The sequence below is a fragment of the Elgaria multicarinata genome, chromosome 10 (assembly GCF_023053635.1).
Source record: "Elgaria multicarinata webbii isolate HBS135686 ecotype San Diego chromosome 10, rElgMul1.1.pri, whole genome shotgun sequence".
In the NCBI taxonomy this organism is placed as follows: Eukaryota; Metazoa; Chordata; class Lepidosauria; order Squamata; family Anguidae; genus Elgaria; species Elgaria multicarinata.
In genome coordinates, this window is record NC_086180.1 from 2,504,896 (window position 1) to 2,528,577 (window position 23,682).

Consider the following 23,682-nt stretch of genomic DNA (forward strand, 5'->3'; position numbering starts at 1 on the left):
TACCCAGAGGACCTTTTCTTCTGCTGCTCCCAGACTGTGGAATGCCCTTTCGGAGGAGACACGTCAACTTAAAAGTCTTTTAGCATTTAAAAAAGCAATAAAGACTGATCTATTCCAGCAGTGAAATTTTAGAATGTTTTAAAGAATTTTTTATAATTTAAAAAAAGCAATAAAGACTGCTCTATTCTGGCAGGCCTATCCAGTGGAATTTTAGAATGTTTTCAGGATGTTTTAATCATGTATGGTATGCTTTAATCCGTTTTAATGCTTATTTTATATCATGTTTTTTATACTGTTTGTTTTATACTTTGAATGGTTTTAGTTTTTGTGAACTGCCCGGGGCGCTTCGGCTGTTGGGTGGTATAAAAATGCAATAAATAATAATAATAATAATAATAATAATAATAATAAATAAAAATTATTATTATTATTATTATTATTATTATTATTATTATTATTAATAAACCAGGGACATAATGGCCATCTGGCGGATCCGCCTTTTGCTGCCCCAGAAGGCCTGACGTGCAGGGCGCCCTCCGAGCCGCTAGAGGCCGCCGCGGCCTCCCAAGGGCGCCGGCGCCGGCCGCTCCTTCCTTCCCGCCTCCGTGGCGGCCGGCCGTCCGACCAACCGCTTCCGGTTTCGCCGGAAGTGGTGGGCGGAGCCTCCGCTGCCGAGCCGCCGGGTGAGGCGACGGCCGCGACCACGACGACGACGACGATGTGGTTCATGTACGCGCTGAGCTGGCTCGCGCTCCTCATCCAGGCCGCCTTCGTCACCCTCGGCATCGGTGAGGCCCAGCACCCCCCTCCATCCCGGGAGCGAATGGTCCCGCCCGATCCCTGCTTTCCCAGGCCGGCGCCCGCCATTCCGTCGTGCCCCCCCCTCTCACCCCCGCTTCAGGAATGGCAGTGGTATGCCCCGCCCACAGGGGCGGGGTCTCATGGTGGCCGGCCAATGGGCGGGCGCCGCTTCCCCCACGTGGCTCCTCCCCCTCCCGGGGGTGGGGGTCTTCCCTGGAGAAGTGGTCAAAATAAGCCCCGCCTCGCTGGGCCCACAGGCAGGGGAGGGGGCCCCACTGGACGGCAGTGAGCCATTGGCCACGGCGGCTGGGGATGATGGGAGTTGCAGTCCAAACCACCGGGAGGGCGGCTAAGTAGAACCTCCACGTTCAGAGGCAGCCTATCTGAGTACCAGTTGCTTGGGGGGTGGGCTGCCTGCCGACACTGTGCCTTGCTTATGGCCCTTCTGGGAGAAGCTGTTCAGCGTGCATGCGCAGAGTGCACGCATTTATTATTATTATTATTATTATTATTATTATTATTATTACCGTATTTCTTCGATTGTAAGACACCATCGATTGTAAGACGCACACTGATTTCAGTATCACCAACAGGAAAAAAAAAGCCTAAGACACACCCCATTTTTAGAGATGTTTATATGGGGGAAAAAGTGCGTCTTAGAATCGAAGAAATACAGTATTATTATATTAGTTTGTATCCCGCCTTTTGCCCAGTGCTGGGCCTCAGGGCGGCCTTACAAAGTCTAAAACATACATTGGGGTAGGTGGGTGGGAAACAAAACCATAAACATTTAAAATACACAACAAAATTATAAGACGTTAACGTAGTTGGAGGGCCAGATTATTCTCCAAAGGCCTGCTGGAACAAAAACGTTTTCGCCTGCTTCCGAAAGCCCATCAAGGAGGGAGCCACCCGGGCATCTTGATTTGAATCAGTGGCCGTCATTGGTCTTCTCCCCGACCCCGCCTAGATCATCGTCCCCCAAGCTGGTGCCCTCCACGGGTGTTGGGAGTGCAGTTCCCATCCCCCAGTCAGCATTGGCCATAGAGTGCAAATCTAATAATGGTGATTTGTTATATTGTTATATTTCCCCCCTCCAAGGCACCCAAGGCGGTGTACAGAATCCTCCTCCTCTCCATATTTATCCTCACAACAACAACCCTGTGAAGTAGGCTGGGCCGAGAGTCTGTGACTGGCCCAAAGTCTCCCCAGTGAGCTTCCGTAGCTGAGCAGGGACTAGAACTCGAATCTCCCAACTCCCAGTCTGACACTCTTAACCACTACGCCACTCTGATTGGATTGCAGTGGCAGCCCAGCACGTTTGGAAGGCACCAGCTTCGGAAAGTCTGATCTACCTCATTCCGTTCTGTTGCTTTCAGATAAATTTAAAACAAAATTAAGCACTGAACAAACGCTCCATAAGAGCCATGCTGCGTGAGACCAAAGGCCTCTCTAGTCCATCTCTGTTCGCTTAGGGTCCAAGGAGATGCCCAATGTGAAGCCCACAAATATCGCCCTCCCACTTATGTTCCCTAACAACTGGTAAGGAAAGGTATATTGCCTCCTGAACTGGAGGTAGCAAATAGGTATCATTAGTAGCTATTGATACTAACCTTATCCTCCATGGATTGGCCTAATCCTCTTTTAAAGTTCAAGTTGGCAGCCATCCCTACATGTTGTGCTGTCTGCAGAAGTGCTTCCTTTTATCTGTACAGCACCAAGTACATTGTTGGTGCTATATAAATAAATATTAATAAAATATTAATAATCTGTCCAGAATCTCCTATCATTTACTGGATGATCCTGGATTCTAATATTATGTGAGTGGAAGAAAAACAGCTCTACCTCCTCCAGTAATGTGGTACCATATCAGGAGGATGCTGCAATCACTGAGTATTGAAAGAGAATAATAAAAGTAGTTTACGCAACGGAAGAACCACTTGCAAAACAAAATAAGGGTTGCATTACTTTGTAATGGAAAATGCATTGTGGTGTGTTGAATTGATAAGAATTTATTGTATCATGTAGGTGTGACTAGTTGTGTTATGTAAGTGTTGTGAGATAAGAGGCACTTATCAAGTGTTGTGAGATTCAAGAGGCAGCTGGACAACCATCTGTCAGGGATGCTTTAGGGTGGATTCCTGCATTGAGCAGAGGGTTGGACTCCATGGCCTCAGAGGCCCCTTCCAATTCTGCTATTCTATGATTCTATGAATTATGAGTAAAGGAATATATTCTTGGAAATGGAGGGAGGCTGCACAATTGGGCAGTCAAGTGCTAGAAGCAGCATGTAGCTTAACTTAGCAGGAAGACCGCTGTCTGGGTGTTGCTGGTATCAGTGGCAGTCCTGGCAACATTGAGAAAAATGGGAATGGTGGTATGACCAGGTCCGAAACTAAGGATGAGTCCATCAGCATCACGAGAGTTATAAAAGGCCAGGGTCTCATCTGTTTGGGAGAGAGACCCCGGGAGAACGAGAAGCCCACCATACGTGCTTAAGCTGGCTTAATGCTGACTGTTAGAATGAGAGGAAGTTAGATTTTACGATGGTATCAACATGCTTGCTACTGTCTTCATTGTACTTTTAATGATTATAATTAGAGATGTGAAAGCCTGGAAAAAAATGGGAAAATAGCCTTTTTTGCTATTTTTCCAAAAAAATGGGAGGGGGGAAATGAAGAAAAAATGGGTTATGGGATGTTTTATTTTAGCATGATGAATAAAATGTTTAAGGGAAGGTGTTTAGATATTTATTTCTCCAAATGATTTCTAAAATCTATGTACAGTATCAGATTACAATTTCTGTGCACCGGGGACTAGCAAGTCCTAGGTTGCAAACTGAGTCTACAGCTCTCAAAGGCAAGAGCAAGATGCATTTCTGCCTCTAGGGGGCAGCACTGCCATGGAAGCAGAGACTGAAACTGATAGTGATGGCTGCAGCTCAGGAAATGAGCCTGATTAGATTTCATGCATGTTCGTTGAATCTTGGTCCCCCCTTTTTCTCAGTTCTTTTTATGGGAAATGGGGGCTTTATGTCCACTTGACACTATGGAGGACTAGCAGAGACATAAATGATTTTCTTTGTTACTAACGTTGATGGTTTCCTCTGTTGTTGTTTTAAATTATTTTTTGCCTGCTCATAAACTGGCAAAACCAAAGAGGTTTCTTACAGTTCAGGTGTTCCTAACGGTTCAGGAGGTTGTAGCGCCATTTTTTACCATTTTTTTTTTAAAAAATTAAAAAGTAAATTCAATTTGTAATAATTGTTTAAATACACTGTACTTTTAATATACCAAATGTAATAATTTTATGCCAAACCAACTTGGACATAATTACATTTTATGTTCCTAAAGTAACAAAGTGACTGTAAAAAGTGCTAATATTGCATTATATCAATTTTTCCGAAAATTTCTGTTTTTTCCCCGAAACCCCCCAGAAAAAAACCAAGCTTTTCCCCCCATGGCTTCAAAATTTTCAGGAATTTTACATCTCTAATTATAACTTGTGAATATTTAGAAATGTTTGTAATCTGCCTCATCTTAGCTCAAGTTTGTTATTCTTCTGCACTATTTGAGTAATAAAAATGTATTTTTAATACCATAATGGCGTTGTCTGGCTTGATAGAAGTTTCAGGGATCACTATTTATATACATTAATTCATGAAACCCAAAACACTTGGTAAAGATTTGCAAATCTATCACTGGGTGGGGTCTGTCCTTTAAAGCTGTTGTATTTTCTCTTGATCTGGTGAAACTCAGATACACCCGTTTAAGTTTGGGAAAGAATCTAGTCAGACGGAGAGAGAAGCCATTACTGGTCTCAACTTGAGCAGCAATTGAAACAATGAAGTGTAACAAAATCATGTTGCTTGAGTTTATTTTATTTATTTATTTATTTATTTATTTATTACATTTCTATACCGCCCAATAGCTGAAGCTCTCTGGGCGGTTCACAAAAATTAAAAACATAATAAAACAACCAACAGGTTAAAAGCACAAATACAAAATACAGTATAAAAAGCACAACCAGGATAAGAACCACGCAGCAAAATTGATATAAGAATAAAATACAGAGTTAGAACAGTAAAATTTAAATTTAAGTTAAAATCAAGTGTTAAAATACTGAGAGAATAAAAAGGTCTTCAGCTGGCGACGAAAAGAGTACAGTGTAGGCGCCAGGCGCCTTGTTCTGGAACAAGGAATATCTGCTACAGAGTCCAAAAAATTGCATATTTTGTTGTAACTATAAAATGATTACCTGGAAAAGCTCCAGAGCACAATGTTTGAAGCTTGCGATAGCTGCAGTTAGCAAGATGACTATTTAGTCTTCGACAGTGATGTGAACCTGAGCTCCACCTCTCCTGGGGACACCAAAGCCACAAGGCCTGGAGTGGGTTACAGCCACAGTGCTGTTTTGGAGTTCATAAGCAAGACATTATGTGGCCAGAAATGAAGGGGATTTTTGGCCTCGTTTCCCCCCTCCTTGGCTGTGTTTTGTGTCCAACGAATTCCTCTTCTTCATTCCAGCGGCTGGCTTGTACTACTTGGCGGAGATGATAGAAGAGTACACAGTAGTCACTAGCAGAATCATCAAGTACATGATTTGGGTAAGTCTCTGGCTGTCTTCCCTGACCTTTAATGAGTAAGACCAGATCATGTGTGCCAGTAATCCCTGCTTGCGTAGTCTGAGACTAGGATGGCCAGGATAAACGGGGCTCAGACTGCACCAGCGGGAGGTATTGCCCAGGCCACGTGTTTGGAGTTGAGGGCAAGAGGGCCCTGTCAGGAGCCTCATGCCACGCATTTTGGAGTTGGCTAAAACAGTCACGCTTCAAAGCTCAAGGAAGCAGGAACTCTGCCGCAAGGTGGGTTGCTCCGTGGCTTTATGGGGATGAGGAGGAGGACTACCTGTCCCATCTGCAGGCCAGGGCCCAGCTGCCTCTGTGATCTTCCTTCCCTTCTTCTAGGGGAGCATCCCTGCCAGCTGCTCTGTGGGTGGCTTGTTTTTAGGGGGAATTTCCTTTGTTCCTTTTACTTTAGCCTTGTAAAATCCCACCAGGGAACACATCTGAATATGCATCTAAATTGACGTAGAGATTGCAAGCCAGCAGAGACCCCAGAGGGATCACGCTGGCTGTTGGGGGAAATGCTGTCAGCTTTGCTCTGTGGCCTGCTTGGTGCTTGGTCAGGGAAGCCGGTTGAACTAATCGTGGCTCTGTGCTTTCATTTAGTTCTCCACAGCTGTGCTGGTCGGACTGTACCTCTTCGAACACTTCCCAGCCCTCATGGTTGGTGTGGGCCTCTTCACCAACCTCGTCTATTTTGGATTACTACAGACGTTCCCCTTCATTATGCTGACCTCTCCAAACTTCATACTGTCCTGCGGTGAGTGCCTTTGAGTTGCTGGGAGCCAGAGGCGGCGTTCTTTGCATGCTTCCAGGGTTGGAATTCTGCCTCGCTGTGGCTGTGCTGGACCTTCTGAGTCCTCAGCATCTCAGCTTTAGCTTTATGACTACTGTGTGAGTAGCGTTCTCGCCCTCATGTCTTAGGAGCAAAGTGCAGTATTTTTTATTTATTTATTACATTTTTATACCGCCCAATAGCCGAAGCTCTCTGGGCGGTTCACAAAAAAATTTAAACCATGAAAAGCATAATAAAATGACCAACAGTCTAAAAACACAAATAAAAAATACAATATAAGGCAGTATCAGCCTTCCCCAACCTGGGGCCCTCTGGATGTGTTGGACTACATTGAATCAGAATAGTAGAGTTGGAAGGGGCCTATAAGGCCATCGAGTCCAACCCCCTGCTCAGTGCAGGAATCCACCTTCAAGCATCCCTGACAGATGGTTGTCCAGCTGCCTCTTGAAGGCTTCTACTGTGGGAGAGCCCACCACCTCCCTAGGTAACTGGTTCCATTGTCGTACTGCTCTAACAGTCAGGAAGTTTTTCCTGATGTCCAGCCGGAATCTGGCTTCCTTTAACTTGAGCCCGTTATTCCGTGTCCTGAACTCTGGGAGGATCAAGAAGAGATCCTGACCTTCCTCTGTGTGACAACCTTACAAGTATTGGAAGAGTGCTATCATGTCTCCCCTCAATCTTATCTTCTCCAGGCTAAACAGGCCCACTTCTTTCAGCCCCTCCTCATAGTGCTTTGTTTCCAGTATAGCTCCTGCAGCTTTAACTGCTGTGATGAAGAGGGAATTTCATAGAAACATAGAATAGTAGAGTTGGAAGGGGCCTACAAGGCCATCGAGTCCAACCCCCCGCTCAGTGCAGGAATCTATCCTAAAGCATGCCTGACAGATGGTTGTCCAAGTGTCATAGAGCTCATAGAATTTTGTCAACAAAGCTAGTATGTATTTATTTTTGCATAGTTGCTCAACTTAATTGCATAATTTTGAATCTATTATTCAGAATGTGGTTTTTCCCTTTTTTTCTGGGGTTTGACAGAGTTTGGTCACGCCATTGCAGCCAACAACATTGCAGCCAACAGTGCGATATGGCTGCAAGACAGGCAAATGCTATTTTGGGCTGCATTAATATTATTTATTTATTTATTTATTTATTTATATAGCACCTTCAGTATACATGGTGCTGTACAGAGTAAAACAATAAAATAGCAAAACCCTGCCGCATAGGCTTACATTCTAATAAAATCATAATAAAACAATAAGGGAAAGAGAATGCACCTAATAAAAGTATAGCTTCCAAATCACGTGAGGTCCTGGTTCCTCTCTATTCGGCCCTGGTTAGGCCTCATCTAGAGTATTGCGTCCAGTTCTGGGCTCCAAAGTTCAAGAAGGACGCAGACAAGCTGTAGCGTGTTCAGAAGAGGGCAACCAGGATGATCAGGGGTCTGGAAACGAAGCCCTATGAAGAGAGACTGAAAGAACTGGGCCTGTTTAACCTGGAGAAGAGAAGGTTGAGGGGAGACATGAGAGCACTCTTCAAATACTTAAAAGGTTGTCACACAGAGGAGGGCCAGGATCTCTTCTCGATCCTCCCAGAGTGCAGGACACGGAATAACGGGCTCAAGTTAAAGGAAGCCAGATTCCGGCTGGACATCAGGAAAAACTTCCTGACTGTTAGAGCAGTACGACAATGGAACCAGTTACCTAGGGAGGTTGTGGGCTCTCCCACACTAGAGGCCTTCAAGAGGCAGCTGGACAACCACCTGTCAGGGATGCTTTAAGGGGGATTCCTGCATTGAGCAGGGGGTTGGACTCGATGGCTTTGTAGGCCCCTTCCAACTCTGCTATTCTATGATTCTATGAAAGTGAACTTAGCAATGAGGAGTCTGTAGAAGGGGAACACAGCTGAAATTCTACGACACTGCTGGCAGCTGGTCAAATATATTGTCAACAAGGAGGGCTGAAAACATGCATTTTTGTTTAAAAGAAATCCGAGATTCTCTGAAATCTAACACGCGTTTCAGATTCCACAATGTGGCCTAAGCAGGGTCTAATCCTCCGCCGCGTCTTGCACAGCTGCCTGCAGAGGCCTGGGGTGCCTGGGGATGGTGTTGGAGGGTTGTTTCTCATCTGGCAATTTGCTCTTTCCTTTGGCAGTGCTGGTTGTGCTGAATCACTACTTAGCTTTCCAGTATTTTGCAGAAGAGTACTATCCGTTCTCAGAGGTAAGAGAGGCCATTGGATAACTTCTGGAGCTTGTGTGTAAGGAGGTGGGCAATGAGGGGGGGGAAGCGGGGTAGAGCTTTCATGATAAAAGTTCTCTAATTTTTGAAAGAGCTGATCAAAAAATGCTAAAAAGTGTGGGATTCTTTCTTCGAGCAAAGCGTTTTTAGGATAGCTCTTGACTCCAAAACCGTGGAACCTGTTCTTTTTGAGGTTGGCTTTAAGCACTGTTGCTACAATCTGAAAGATCTCCACAGCTCAGCGGACAGGTGTGGTCTGTCCCATTCCCTTCTGTAGTTCAGGAAGGGCCCCGTTTCTGTTGCATGAATGTTCTTGGGATCTCCGAGTCGTGCCCCCAGTGCACGCAGTTCAATGGCAGTGGGTCTTCGCTCCACATAAGTGGGGCATAGGATTGTGTTTTAAGTGAGAGGCTGATCACTAGAGAGGCCAACTTTCGGAGGTTGTGCGTGGGTCACCGACCTAGAGCGTGTTGTGGGGCATCTGCCAGTGGTTCCTTTGTGAAGCTAAGCAGGACGGGGCCTGATCCAGAGCAGGTTGGGTCCTGGGCACCGAGATTCTTGGGCAGGATGCCGACATAATGAGCATCTGTGCTTCATGCTGTTCCTCCATGAGAGTTTGCAAATATTGCTGATCTTGGGGGTTGAGACGTTGCCCAAAATGCCTTCAGCTCTGCGGTGTCCTTGTGGAGCAGTGGGCTGCGGGACGCCTTGTGTCTCTGGGTGGCCAGGCGTGGCTGTGGCGGCTTTTGGTGATGTCTCCTCCATGTTTCGCCCCCAGGTCCTTGCCTACTTCACCTTCTGCCTGTGGCTAATCCCCTTCGCGTTCTTTGTTTCCTTGTCAGCTGGGGAAAATGTGCTGCCTTCCACAGTGCAGCCTGGAGGTGAGTTTCCAGGGCAGCGGGGAGGCCTCTGCACCATAGGGCGCAGTTGGAATAAGGATGCGTGTGAAGCGGCTTTGCTTCTCTGCCCTGGTTCTAGAAGAGAATTTTCTCGAGGGCACCGGCAGGAAGAAGGCGGGCAGCTGTGTAGATTGGGGGTGGTGTTGGCTGGAGCGGGAGAAATGTAGCCAGCAGTGAGGGAGGAGGAGCTGGGCTAGACTCATTTCCACCCTCCCGGCAGCTTTACATTTCATAAGGCATCGCCCACAAGTCCTTTAGGCTTGAGGACCAGAAACCTGACTTTCTGGGTGTGTGGATGCACAGAATGCCAAGATCATAGAATCATAGAATAGTAGAGTTGGAAGGGGCCTACAAGGCCATCGAGTCCAACCCCCTGCTCAATGCAAGAATCCACCCTAAAGCATCCCTGACAGGTGGTCTTGTGTTCACCCCGGGCACCGGACCAGTTCTCGTGGATAAAGAGGCAAACTCTTAATCTTGGTTCTGGAGGGAGCAACGGCTTGTTGGACTTAACAAGTCCTACAGGGCAGTGCTTATAGGGCCACAGTGGAACCATCAGCCATGGGTGGTGGTGGTGGGGCTGTCTCTCGCTTCATCAATCGGCAGAGCGCAGGTGAAGTCGGGGATGGGGAAGGTGGGATCCGGGTTTACCTGACCGCCTCCTGGGTTTAGCTTTGTCTTCTTCTCTTTGCCTCCTCAGACGACGTGGTGTCGAACTACTTCACCAAAGGGAAGCGGGGGAAGCGCTCCGGCATCCTGGTCATCTTTTCGTTCGTCAAGGAAGCCATCCTGCCAAGCCGCCAGAAGATGTATTGATCCCCGCCCCTCCATGTCTTCTGTTCTCCCGTGAACACTCTCATCCAAACGGAGCGTGAGGTTCCGGCGCCTCGGCGTTCACCTCTCCCTTACGACTGTCCAAAAGGACACGTTTGGGACATGCTGGGCAAGAAACAACAGGCGTTGATCGCCCACGCTCTGGGAAGGTGCCCTTTGGACCACTCTGGCTTTGCTAGTCCGCTTGTGAGGTGGGTGTGGCCAAGGAAGGCGATGGCCTTCTGGAACTTTGGATCCTGCCTCGGCTGCACTTTGGATGGAGCCCGATGCTGAGCTGCCATCCATTGTTCCTATTGAAAGCCAAAACATTTCCACAAAAGGTGCTTCATTCATGGATGTGTCTTCCTTGGTATGAAGTGTTCAAGGCTGAATGGGGGTTTTACGCAGATTTACGATCAAGGCACAAAGACCTTCCTGCCGCTAGAATTTTTCCAGTGTGTCTCTGTAGAAAGCGAGGGAGACTGGACTTCCATAAGGCACTTGTAAAATATGTACCTGACGTGGTGGAGAGATGGACAGAGGGTCTGGCTCCTGCCTCCATTTTGGGTGACAAATCTGGGATCTGCATTCGTGTTAATCGATACTGGCCTCGAGGATCAGGAAGTAGGAATCCCTTCTACTCCCATTTTCACCAGGCTTCTCCTTCTCAGGATGATTCAGGCCTCTGTAGACTTTTTAAAATTGGGCGATCTAGAGATGATTATTTGCACAGATTTTCTAGATTTCCACTGTTCCTTCAGCATTTGAGTTGTATAAATGAAAAGCCCTGTTCAAAAAGGAAGATTGCAGGCATATATCCCTCTCTTGCAAAGGTTTCACTAACTTGGACCTGGCTGTGATGAGTGAAAATCAAGGAGCACAAGTACCAGAGAATAGTGGGGGAAGAACAGTTCGTTTGCAAAGAAATAACAAGGTGCCGGAACGGGAAGGGCTTTTTTTTAGCAGCTGGTTCGTCTGATTGCGGGCGGCTCCCGCCTCCGTGTTCTGGATTGCCTTATGAAAGGTTCCACCAGGCAATGAGAAGGGTCAGAGCCACTTCAGCTGCTGAAAGGAAGGCAGTTGCTACACACCACGGTGCAGATGCTGACAAGATCATTTTGTTCTCTCTCTGAAATTGAATGGAAGTTTGCTTTCTGTATCAGCACACAATCCGTGTTAATAAAGGTGTTAGGTAAAAATTTGCCTTAAAAGCAAGGAAGGTGAGCGGCTGTCCCCGTCCAGTCATGCTTATTGAAGCCAGGGCTCTTAATATTTTAGCAAGCTTCGGTCGGAAGGCCCACGACCTGCTTCTCCCTGCTGTGGCTCAGAGAGCAGCATCAGAAGCAACGCAAGAGGCTGGGTACCAACTTCGAATGGGCGTGAACCGCAGCTTCAAGTGGGGCTGGGTTGGGAGGGCAGAACCATTTCCGGAGTGGTCCGGTGCCTGCTGCTGTTGGATGGGGTCCGGGCCGATCTGGAAATGACAGGAGGCTTCTGCTGCAAGGAGGAGCGTTTTCCTTGCCTCCTTGGAGCACTGGAGGTCTTAAGGACCTTCAAGGACCTGTCCAGCTTCTTGATAAAGTGGTTTTTGTTCAAGCTTCCCCTCATCAGAGCGCTGCACTTTGCATGAAAAGCAGACGAGGCAGTGACACACACACCTATTCCAGACTATCAGATGCAGAACCTCTTGACGGTACGCGATGCAGCGGGGTGGGCGGGCTCCTTTCCCTCATGGGATGGTTTCTCTACATGCAGGAGAGCCCAGATTAGGCCTCCAACATGCCTGTGTGTTTGTGTGTCTCCCAATTGCTGGGCTGGGAAAGAACTTTGGGAGCTGCTTTCAGTCAGCTACGGGGGCCCTCTGGCCAGACCCGAGGCTTATTCCAGTATGTGAGAGCACCCTTGCAAAGCTGAGTGGTTGGCTTTGGCAGAAACCTCTGCAATTACTACCAAATTAATCAGCTTGGCTGCCTGGTGCTGATGGAGGAAAGGAAGGAGAGAGACAGCAATGGAGAAAAAGAAGGGAACAGGACGCCTCTGAATGCCATTTGCTGGGCAACGTCAGTGGGCGGGTGCCTCCATACTCCTGGCTTGCTGGTGGGCTTCCCATAGGCATCCGCTTCGATGCTGGCGTAAGAGCAGAGCGGCCTTTGGTTTGATCCAGCTTCGGAGCTCTTGGGAGGGAGGGGAGGAGGGGACATAAACATTTGAGAGCATGTGTAGTGGCACCAGGCAGCCCTGCTTCACCGTTGGCACGTGTTCCGTGTAAGGTTTCCCTCTCTTTAAAAAGGGCCCCCACCTGACTTCTGAGATCACTGCTGGTATGCAAATGTAGCTCTTGGGCAAAATAGCCCCCCCCCCCAACTAGATCAGCCTTCCTCAACCTGGGGCGCTCCAGATGTGCTGGACTACAACTCCCAGTCCAACACATCTGGAGCGCTCCAGGTCGAGGAAGGCTGCACTAGATGGCAGACAGAATTTGGGGAGATTTCAAATAGATCTTCCTACATCGTTTGTGAGCTCTGTACTTGCAGGCTTGACATTGGCTGTGCTGCGTAGGGACCCCACCCCTCCGCCACGCAGTGCACGTGGGGGGAGTTCAGGCAGGCTACAGGCCCAGCTGTAATGATGGCTCTTGGCAGTGGGGACTCCAATCTTTCACAGACATGAAACTGGCAAGATTTACTTGATGCAGAAACAAAGGTGTGTGAGAAGACCGATCTGTTACTTACATATATGTATGTGCCTACCTGGCTCCTCACTTGCATAATACAAATTATGCAGTGGAGTTTCCCACATTTGGGAAATCGCAGGGGTCAGCACACCCAGAGTGCAGTGGATGAGCGCCTCCCCAAAGACTGGAAAACAAGGATGGTGATGTGGGAGAATCCTCCAAAGCTCGGGCAAAATCCAGCTTCCCGAGGCAACTGCATTAGATGGCTCCCCTTAGAAGCCCATAGGGCACTTGGCTGACTTTGCTCTCTAGGTTTCTGTCCATATGTGAAGAGCCCTGCCTTTGAATAGCCTGCCCCAACCTGGTGTGTTGGATTACAGCTCCCAGCATCCCCTAGCCAGCACAACATCTGGAGGCCACCAAGTTGAGAAGGCTGATGCCGAACATCTTAGCACTGAAAAGGATTGGCCCTGTGAGTCCTCCTTGGTGGACTTGGCTGTGTTCATACTCTGTCTGACACCTGATGAAAGGTGATGTCCAGCATCTTATTTAAAAATTAACTTTACAGCTGTAGAGTGCTTGAAGTTTCCTGGCTCTTTATCACTGGGCATCAGCAACAGGCGCCTCCTGGCCTCCAGAGGGCAGGAAGAACACACCGCTGCTGCTTTGCTTTTCCCATGGAAGTGAAAGGCAGCCCTTCACCTACATAGGACAAAGTCAAGTCCGGTGATTCATAGAATCATAGATTAGCAGAGTTGGATGGGGCCTACAAGGCCATCGAGTCAAGAGGAGGGCCAGGATCTCTTCTCGATCCTCCCAGAGCGCAGGACACGGAATAACGGGCTCAAGTTAAAGGAAGCCAGATTCCGGCTGGACATCAGGAAAAACTTCCTGACTGTTAGAGCAGTACGACAATGGAATCAGTGACCTAGGGAGGTTGTGGGCTCTCCGACACTAGAGGCCTTCAAGAGGCAGCTGGACAACCCTCTGTCAGGGATGCTTTAGGGTGGATTCCTGCATTGAGCAGGGGGTTGGACTCGATGGCCTTGTAGGCCCCTTCCAACTCTGCTATTCTATGATTCTATGATGGGGCTAAGGCCAAGCCTTGCATGGCGGCTTAGGATGGTTATTTGGACACCAGCTCAGTTCAGTGTCCTAATCAATACAAAAGTTTTTAAACACTGCATGGATAAAGCCACTGTAATTCTTTACACTTATTCCAGGAGTGGTATGTGTTGGAGCCATGCCTTGGGAGAGCGACGCCACAGGAAAGGCGGCCTTGTATGGGGTCAGACCATGGGCCCATCTAGACCAGGATTATCAACCAGGGCTGGAAGCAACGGAGCTCCAGGGTTCCAGGCAGGATTCTTTCCGAAGCCCTACTTGCAGATGCTGGAGTTGAAACCAGTGTGGTGCAGTGGTTAGAGTGTTGCACTGGGACCTGGGAGATCCGGGTTCTAGTCCCCACTCAGCCACGGAAACCCACTGGGTGACTTTGGGCCAGTCACAGACTCTCAGCCCAACCTACCTCACAGGGTTGTTGTTGTGAGGATAAAATGGAGAGGAGGAGGATTATGTATGCCGCCTTGGGTTCCTTGGAGGAAAAAAGGCGGGATATAAATGCAATAAATAAAACTAAACCGGGCTCTTCTAACGCTGAGCCACAGTCCCTCCCGTTCTAGGGAACAGGCGCACGAGGAGAAGCTTGGTTCTTCCAACGCAGTTCTGCCATGTCCCTCAAGTTAATATCTTCAGGTAGTAATATCTGGCCTTTAGACTGTTCCACAGAGGCCCTGTTTCTGTACAGGGCAACCCAAGAGAAAAGGAAGCCAGCCAAGGTCCTTGTGGGTTTTGTTTGCAAAGCTGTGGTCAGGATATGCAGAGAGAGAGGGTGTGCCTGGGTACAGCTCCCCCCACCCCACCCCGGACACATGCAGGAGGAAGGGCAGAATAATGTAAATGATAAACTCTAAGCTCCTCCCACCTGGGCACACCTTATAGGATTAACCTTGATATAGGTGACTGTCACTTTCCAGAGAATGGTAACAGTTGGGCTGGGAACTCCCAGGCCTTAGCTAGACCTAAGGTTTATCCCAGGATTGGCCCTGCCTGCTCCCGGGATCCCCTGTGTGTCATTTACATGAACAGGGATGAACCCGGGATAAACCTTCGGTCTAGCTAAGGCCCCAGTTATCCAGGGATTCCTTTCCGTGTACCCAAAGTTTAGCCACATGACCGAATACACCGGCACTCAAAGCCAGTTAAAGGGAAGTTATTTCAGGGTAACTGATTGCACACGTAATCCTCATAGGGCTAGAACCCCACCCCTTTAAAAAAGGAGTATGTAGATGGCTGTGCTCCATGGCTGTGCTCTGCCGCAGAACGGAGGCAGGCACATTAAAAAAAAATTGAAACAAGCTACCCCAAGTTGTTTAGAATGTGGCCTGAGAGCACAAAGAGGTCTAGCACTGACTGCAGCTGACTTCGCTTTGGGTGGAGGAGGTTCCTTTGCCACCGGAGCAACCCGACTCCCGCCTGGGAGACAGCACGTTGGGGTCACTGTAGGTGGAGACGTGGGCCCTCAGCGCACCTATGAAGGCAGGGTCGAGGGTCCGCCGCAAGCTCATGGCCATCTGGTCTGTCCATTTATGCTCTGGGCTTGGAGGGCGCCTGTGCTTCATGTCAAGGAGGTGCAGGGGCCGCAGATCCTTCGGGACCTCCAGGCGGCTGGACCGAGTGCAGGGGAAGAGGCTCTTTGCAATTACATCAAAGGGCAGCTCGGGCACAGAAGAGACCACTCCTAGGCCGTCGATCTGAATCTCGGGCTCTCCGGCGGCGTTCTTGCGGAGAAACAGGAAGGAGGTGAAGTCGTGATCCCGGGTCTCCTCTGGGTCAACCCCCAGGCGCACCATCGTTGGCCGGACGATGCAAGAGACCGGCACCGAGGAGAGCTTGGTGCTGACGTTCCACCGGCCCTGAACCTGGCCCCTCTGCGACATGCCCAAGTCGAAGGTTTCTCCTCTGGCCACTGTGCTGGGGGAGGAGGCTAGGCTGACCATTTCCCCTGCGTGCTTCTGGAGAGCCACTGACATCTGACGCCTGTTCGCCAGGACGCCCAGGAGCCTGTCAGAGGGGAGAGGCAAATGCTTTTTCTTTAGCCAGTGTTCAAATGCCAAGTTGTTACAGAAATCCAACTCCATCTGCAACAAAACACACACAGAGAAGCAGGTAAAAGGCTCGTCCTTTGCCAAACCTTGATCCTAATTTCCCGGCTTAGCTTTGCTAGCAAAGGGCCACCTTCTGCTTGACAGGTTTGAGAGCTGAGCTGCCCAGCAGCTCAGCTTTCATAAGACGGATCTTAACTTGCCAAAGAGTGGAAGGTTTCTTCTGAGTCCTGGTCTCATCCAGCTGCTCAAGCTCTGCAAGGAAGGGGTAAGCTGTGGCCTCCCAGATGTTGCTGGACTCATCTGTGGCCTCCCAGATGTTGCTGGACTCATCCCTTACCAGTAGCCACGGAGATAAATGTCATGTCTAGAAGCACCGCTATGGCCGATGATGATTTGTTATATTTATATCCCACCTTTTCCCCCTCCAAGGCACCCAAGGCGGCGTACATAATCCTCCTCCTCTCCACATTTATTCTCACAACAACCACCCTGAGAGGTAGGCTGGACTGAGAGTCTAACAAATGAATTAGTTAATATAAAAAGGTGCTACTAGGCTTTGAACTTTGAATGAAGAATCATACCTGGCAGATCAGGGCACAGTGATGAAAAGTTGGCATCAGATACTGTGATATATTTTTTTTCATTTCAAAGTTGGGTTTATTTTTCCAGTTGGCCTGGAGCGCTTCAAACTGAACTAAGAGAGAGGGTGCCCCAACACTGGGATGGTAGGCAGTTCTACTGAATGTGAGCAGGGGGGCTGCTATGCTAGGAATCCCAAATGAGGCCTGTGACTAATAATCTACATAGGAAGACGCATCTAATTCATAGAGTTTGCATGTTGTCATTAACACCAATTCCTGCCAAGTGACAGTTCACGGGCAGCTTACACTAAAAGGGTGTATCTGTACCAGGTTTCTCTAACCTGGAGTACAACTTGTTGTAGTCTAACACATATAGAGGCCACCATGTTGGAGAGGACTGGTGGTCTATTCCAGCGGTCCCCAACCCCCGGGCCACGGACCGGTACCAGTCTGTCGCCTGTTAGGAACTGGGTTGCGCAGGTGAGCTGTTTTCAGCCCCCACTCCAGCGTACCTGGGCGCGAGGCGCCATCTCGCCTGCCCAGCCAAAGTGAAGCTAAGACGCTGGAGTGGGGGCAGGGGGGCACTTCCCAAAACCATCCCTTCAACACCCCCCCCCCCCCGGTCCGTGGAAAAATTGTCTTCCACGAAACCGGGTCCTGGTGCCAAAAAGGTTGGGGACTGCTGGATACTATACAAAGAATCATAGAATAGCAGAGTTGGAAGGGGCCTACAAGGCCATTGAGTCCAACCCCCTGCTCAATACAGGAATCCACCCTAAAGCATCCCTGACAGATGGTTGTCCAGATGCCTCTTGAAGGCCTCTAGTGTGGGAGAGCCCACAACCTCCCTAGGTAACTGGTTCCATTGTCGTACTGCTCTAACAGTCAGGAAGTTTTTCCTGATGTCCAGCTGGAATCTGGCTTCCTTTAACTTGAGCCTGTTATTCCGTGTCCTGCACATTTATAACAGTTGGCACCTCAGTTGTGGAACAAGCTCCCCAGGGAGGTCCGCCTGGCGCCTACACTATACTCCTTTCGTCGCCAGCTGAAGACCTTTTTATTCTCTCAGTATTTTAACACTTAATTTTAACTAAAATTTAAATTTTACTGTTCTAACTCTGTATTTTAATCTTATATCAATTTTGCTGCGTGGTTTTATCCTGGTTGTGCTTTTTATACTGTATTTTGTATTTTTGCTTTTAACCTGTTGGTTGTTTTATTATGGTTTTAATTTTTGTGAACCACCCAGAGAGCTTTGGCTATTGGGCAGTATAAAAATGTAATAAATAAATAAATAAATAAATAAATAGTTTAATGGTACAATATTTTTGGGCTGCAATCCTAATCACATTTACTAGAAATGCTCATTAACTGAGGTGGGACATACATCTGCATTATAGTAGTCCTAGCTTCTTCCAGTGCAGCCTGGGAATTGGTTGGTTGGGGACTACGAGTCTTATTTTAGAGCTTCTAGTCCCCGTCCCTTCACAGAACTACAGTCCCCAGACTTCCTTACAGAGAGGGAGTAACTATTAAACCACTTGAAGACTGTAGTGTAGCTTGACCTTTCCAGACTATCGGTGGGATCTTGGCTAAGGCTGCAATCCTAAACCCACTTACCTGGGAGTAAGGGAATAGATAATAAAATAATAATAATAATAATAATAATAATAATAATAATAATAATAATAATAATACCGTATTTCTTCACTTCTAAGATGCACTTTTTACCCCATATAAACACCTAAAAAAGGGGTGCGTCTTAGAATTGTGGGTGCGTTTATTATTTCTTAGAATCAAAGCTTTTTTTTCTCTTGGTGGAACTGAAATTAGTGTGCGTCTTACAATTGATGGCGTCTTAGAATTGAAGAAATACGGTAATAATAATTTGTTACCCGCCTCTCCCTCTGGATCAAGGCGGGGTACGACACAAATGCAAATACCACAAAATATAACTAATTAAAACATTTAAAACTAATACATTAGTTTGTCCAACTCTGAGTAAACATGTATAGGATTGCAGTGTCACTAAGCCGAACTTAGGGCTCTTTGAAATGGGGTAAGTTAGTCATGACTTAAGTCCCACTGATTTATTATTATTATTATTATTATTATTATTATTTATTTATATAGCACCATCAATGTACATGGTGCTGTACAGAGTAAAACAGTAAATAGCAAGACCCTGCCGCATGGGCTTACAATCTAATAAAATCATAGTAAAACAATAAGGAGGGGAAGAGAATGCAAACAGGTACAGGGTAGGGTAAGCAGGCACAGGGTAGGGAAAAACTAACAGTAGAAAGTAACAGTAGAAGTCTGCACAACATCAAGTTTTAAAAGCTTTAGGATTTCAGTGAGAACAAAGTGCAACGAAATTAGCCTGGCTCCAAATCTATATATTTATCATTCAGTGAAGGTATAGCTTTTGCAAAGTATCTTGATATAGTTCCTTTATGGCTACCCCACATGTTTTGTACATAAATCACAATTACTGAAACAGCACTATTTTGCCACCAGGAGTCCTTGCTATTTTCCCTGTGACTCTGCATCAGGGCGATGGACCCTAACTTATTCCTCTACATTGGCAGTCAATTTCCTATTTGCTTTGTCCAAGGTGATGCTATAGTTATTCAAGCTGCTACCCACATAACAGCCAAAATTTTAAATTTTAATGCCTCGGGTTTTTTTATTTGCTCTGTCAAATAAAGATAATAGAGCCAGTTATGAAAAAAACCTCAATTTTTGTTTTGTGATTTTTTTTCAGCTTCTTTAAATACATTTCCCCAGAACTGTTGAACTGTGGGACATGTCCCTCACATGTAAAAATATGAACCAGTAGTTGACCATTCCCCTCCAGTGTTTTTTAGATATTTGTTGTTTATTCGTTCAGTCGCTTCTGGCTCTTCGTGACTTCATGGACCAGCCCACGCCAGAGCTTTCTGTCAGCCGTCGCCACCCCTAGCTTTCCCAAGGTCAAGTCTGTCACCTCCAGAATATCATCCATCCATCTTGCCCCTGGTCGGCCCCTCTTCCTTTTGCCTTCCACTTTCCCTAGCATCAGCATCTTCTCCACGGTGTCCTGTCTTCTCATTATGTGGCCAAAGTACTCCAGTTTTGCCTTTAATACCATTCCCTCAAGTGAGCAGTCTGGCTTTATTTCCTGGAGTATGGACTGGTTTGATCTTCTTGCGGTCCAAGGCACTCTCAGGATTTTCCTCCAACACCACAGTTCAAAAGCCTCTATCTTCCTTCGCTCAGCCTTCCTTATGGTCCAGCTCTCGCAGCCGTAGGTTACTACGGGGAATACTGTAGATATAGCTTTATTTATAGAGCTCATCCTCTCTGGGGTAAGATACCGCTGGATTTGACCCACCTTTTAAAAAGTTGGCCTCCCCACACAAGGAGGTTTTTAAGGATAAGGGAGAAGAGGCATGTCTACACAATGCATTTATCCCGGGGTTGTCTCCAGGTCGTCCCTGTGTGTCCAAATGACGCACAGGGGATCCCGGGGTCAACGGGGGATGACCAGAGACTTTCCCCAGGATATCTGGGACCACGGATTTCCACAGTTTTTCCACGGTCCTGGGACAACCCCAAGGACTGCGGCTGATGGGTCCTCAAACGGGCAAGGAGCAGTGTGGGGTGGCTCCATGCCCATGGGGGTGCAGGGGCAACAATTTTGCCAACCCTGGGATGGCGGGTGGTGGTGGTTTGGGCATGGGGGCGGGGTTCCTTACTTTGCTGCCACGTGACCAGCTCCTCTTTAAAACAAATGGCACCCACGACATGCCTCTTCCCTTCTGGGACGTTGTGCGGCTGTATAGACGCCGGGGGAGGATTGCGGAAGCCGGTAAGTTCACCCTCCTCCCCCCTCCCTCCTGCTACACCCTGAGGTGTAGATGATCCCCAAGGAGTGCTGATACCAGGGAACTTTTAAGGGCTGGGTTCTGTCTACCTGTGCAAATTTGTGATATCTCTTACCTGCGTTTTTTGAAGGAATTCCTTTTCCTTCCTCTTGCAATCCGTTTTTATTTTGTTCAGTCTGCAGACCTGCCGAGCAAAGTTGGCCTTGTCTACTTTCCACATGGCACTGGAGAGACATCTGCAGAGATGGAGCAATATAGTCCAGTGCAGGAGCAGCCCAGATGGGTGGGGTGGGGTGAAACAAATGGGACATGTCCTTCCGCAGACAACTGCACTAACGTTATAAAGCCCTGAGGAAGAACGCAACCGCGTTCGAAACGCGTCGGCACCTGGCACTTGAATAAACCTTTTACTACTAATATTATTGTAGAAGATTCCTTGGTTCCGCCCTTGCCTTTGGCTTATTTTTTGCTCCATCAACTATGACAGGCATAACAAGAGATCCAGGCAATTTCCTAAACAGACATTTCTAGTGTGGGTGTATGATCATTTGGCTGAACGAAGGCTCCTTTCAGGACTAGACATGGGGGAGTCCAGACTCCTAGGGGCTCATTGCTTATGTTATGTCATACATCCCTTGTATATTTAACTGGAAGTGGGATTCTCACAAGCAACAATCATTTAAACACAGCTCCCTTTCAGCTGTTCCAGAGTCAGACTATTTATTTATTTGCATTTCTAGATCACCCAATAGCCAAAGCTCTCTGGGCGGTTCACAAAAAAAGACTACCATTGAGGAAACTTTCCCACCAAGTTTCCTGGGGTAGGTGGGAGACTCCTACCTACCACAGCCATCTATACTGCACGGCAGTTTGCCTCTTACAGGCTTTTACCTCGGAGCCAAGACTGGGACCTCTAGCTTGCTGTAGTTCAGTGGTTCTCAACCTTCCTAATGCCGCAACCCTTTAATACAGTTCCTCATGTTGTGGTGACCCCCCAACCATAAAATTATTTTCGTTGCTACTTCGTAACTGTAATTTTGCTACTGTTATGAATCGTAATGTAAATATCTGATATGCAGGATGTATTTTCATTGTTACAAATTGAAATATGTGTTTTCCGATGGTCTTAGGCGACCCCTGTGAAAGGGTCGTTCGACCCCCAAAGGGGTCGCGACCCACAGGTTGAGAACCACTGCTGTAGTTTACAGCGCACAGCCGGCCGCTTCGCACGCGTCCCTCACGCTTCGCATCATCTCTTACCCACCATGCTGCCATGGAAATTACTCACCTAGCACAGGCCCTGTTGCCCCACATTCGGCACACGTCAATGGGCTCGTGCCCTTCTAAGTCCTTGGCGTGGACATCAGCCCCAGCATCAACCAGAACCTGGATGCACTTTTCACGCCCCTCGCTCGCTGCCTTGTGAAGTGGAGACACGCCAAGTTGGTTCGGCCTGAGAAATGAGAATTCCGGATTTATGGGAATTATTTCCGAAAAAAAGTAACCGGGTGCCTTTCCAAAATGCTTGCTCAAGGTGAACTGTAAACAATTAAGGAGCACATGGAAGAGATCAGGCTGGAGCTAACAGATAACTTTCCCTGAGAATGGGCGGGTTTCCACTGTGTAAAGTCGTAAGTGTTAATAATTATAGTAAGCAATTAAAACTTTAAGCACTGATGTAGGACAGGCACCTCCTCACAATCAGTGGGGCAGCAAGAGGAAGACAGAATGCCGTGCTGTACACAGGGACGCCATCTCCCTTGGAGGGGATTTGGAGTTGTTCATTATTTGAACCCAGAACTAGTCCTTGGTTCTGCTAGCGCTTTTTTAACTCTCCCTGGCTCCTCCCCTACTTCCCTTCCCACCCAGGGAAGAAGAGTTTGAGGGAAGGCCCACTATGACCTATGAAATCAGGGAAGGCTCAAAGCAGCAGCCCATTTTATGGAATTCCCTCCCTGAGAGTCCCACAAAACAAGAGCCTGATGCTGCCAGTCTTTAGAAAATGAGTGAGTTTGGCTGTCGGTTGCCCTTTAGGGATTTGTCGGTTTACTGCTGGGTTTGTTTTATGAAAATAATTGAAGTTTGCAATCTACCTGGCTTTCTCAATAACGAAAGGTACACTTTGACTAGACTGAAATAAATAAGACAGCCCCTAACCTTCCCCTCCCTGTAATCCATGGCCTAATCTACACCTAGCAGGCTATTGCACTATGGAAGTGGTGTGACAGTGGTATCTAAAAGGCAGGAGCCACACGACTGCTGTACTGAAGTCCACTGACAACTTTTGGGGTCCATTGACACAGACCATAGACCGCTTTCACTGCTTGGTGTGGCTCCTGCCTCTTATTCATCGCTTTCATACCGCTATATCCTGCTTGGTGTGGCTCCTGCTTTTTATATACCGCTTTCATAACACTTTCATAGATTAGGCCCGTGTCTGGCCCCTGCTCAGGGGACAACCTCTGTACGCACTCTTGGTTGTCCAGAGGGCTGTGAGGATGGGAAAAGGCTCCACAGCTTACACATTGACTTCTGCCCCTTTCTCAATGAGGTAGTTCAGGCATTCCATGGCCATGTTCCCACTCTCCCTGCCCAGCACCAGGTGGATGGGTCTCCAGCCCGACACGCTGCACAGGTCTACGTCCATCTTGAACTTCTCAATCAGGATTTTTATGCAGTCCAAACGGCCGTGCAAAGCAGCAGTGTGCAGCGCAGAGAAGCCCTGGCATGGAAAGGAGGAGAAAGAGGAGGAAAACAACCAGACTAGTAGCTGTTAAGTTTGGCTTAACCAACGCTTCATGCTTCAACTTCCAATCTGCTCCACAGAAACTAGGTTCACATGAACATTAATGACATTAAGAACTTCGATAGCAATTGCTTAGCAGTGAATGCCCTACTTCTGTGCTGTTCAAACCCTCTTGTACATAGGAGAATATCCCCCAATTTATCCCTGCAAGGAAGGATAATTTCTATAGGCTAGAATAGTGGACATCTGCAGTCATATCTGTGCACACAAAACTCAAAATACATTAGATGCAGTGTGCCAAAAATGTCCCCCCATCAGAAACCATGCAAAGGAGGGTGACTTACATTAATATCGGCTTGGGTTGGACTTTCGACTTTTTGCATACAGGCTTGCAGCCAATGAACGTGCCCCGCGCTGGCTGCATAGTGTTCATCTCCTGCTTTTTGCTTTGGATGGAGCATTTTGGATGATTTGGA

The 23,682-nt window shown here is 47.7% G+C and overlaps 2 protein-coding genes across 2 annotated transcripts; one reads left to right on the forward strand and one right to left on the reverse strand.

The window, feature by feature from the left end:
• The first annotated feature begins 656 nt into the window (after window positions 1-656).
• TEX261 (testis expressed 261) lies at window positions 657-11,384 on the forward strand. The gene is made up of 6 exons (XM_063135733.1): window positions 657-788; window positions 5,328-5,407; window positions 6,032-6,185; window positions 8,372-8,439; window positions 9,236-9,338; window positions 10,057-11,384. Exons 1-6 carry the CDS (start codon window positions 719-721, stop codon window positions 10,170-10,172), a joined length of 591 nt encoding a protein of 196 aa, XP_062991803.1. The 5' UTR covers window positions 657-718; the 3' UTR covers window positions 10,173-11,384.
• Window positions 11,385-15,266: 3,882 nt separating this feature from the next.
• ANKRD53 (ankyrin repeat domain 53) lies at window positions 15,267-23,682 on the reverse strand. Its single transcript, XM_063135522.1, has 5 exons — window positions 23,551-23,682; window positions 22,983-23,182; window positions 21,749-21,913; window positions 20,576-20,696; window positions 15,267-16,043 (listed from the first exon to the last, which is right to left on the reverse strand). Exons 1-5 carry the CDS (start codon window positions 23,665-23,667, stop codon window positions 15,306-15,308), a joined length of 1,341 nt encoding a protein of 446 aa, XP_062991592.1. The 5' UTR covers window positions 23,668-23,682; the 3' UTR covers window positions 15,267-15,305.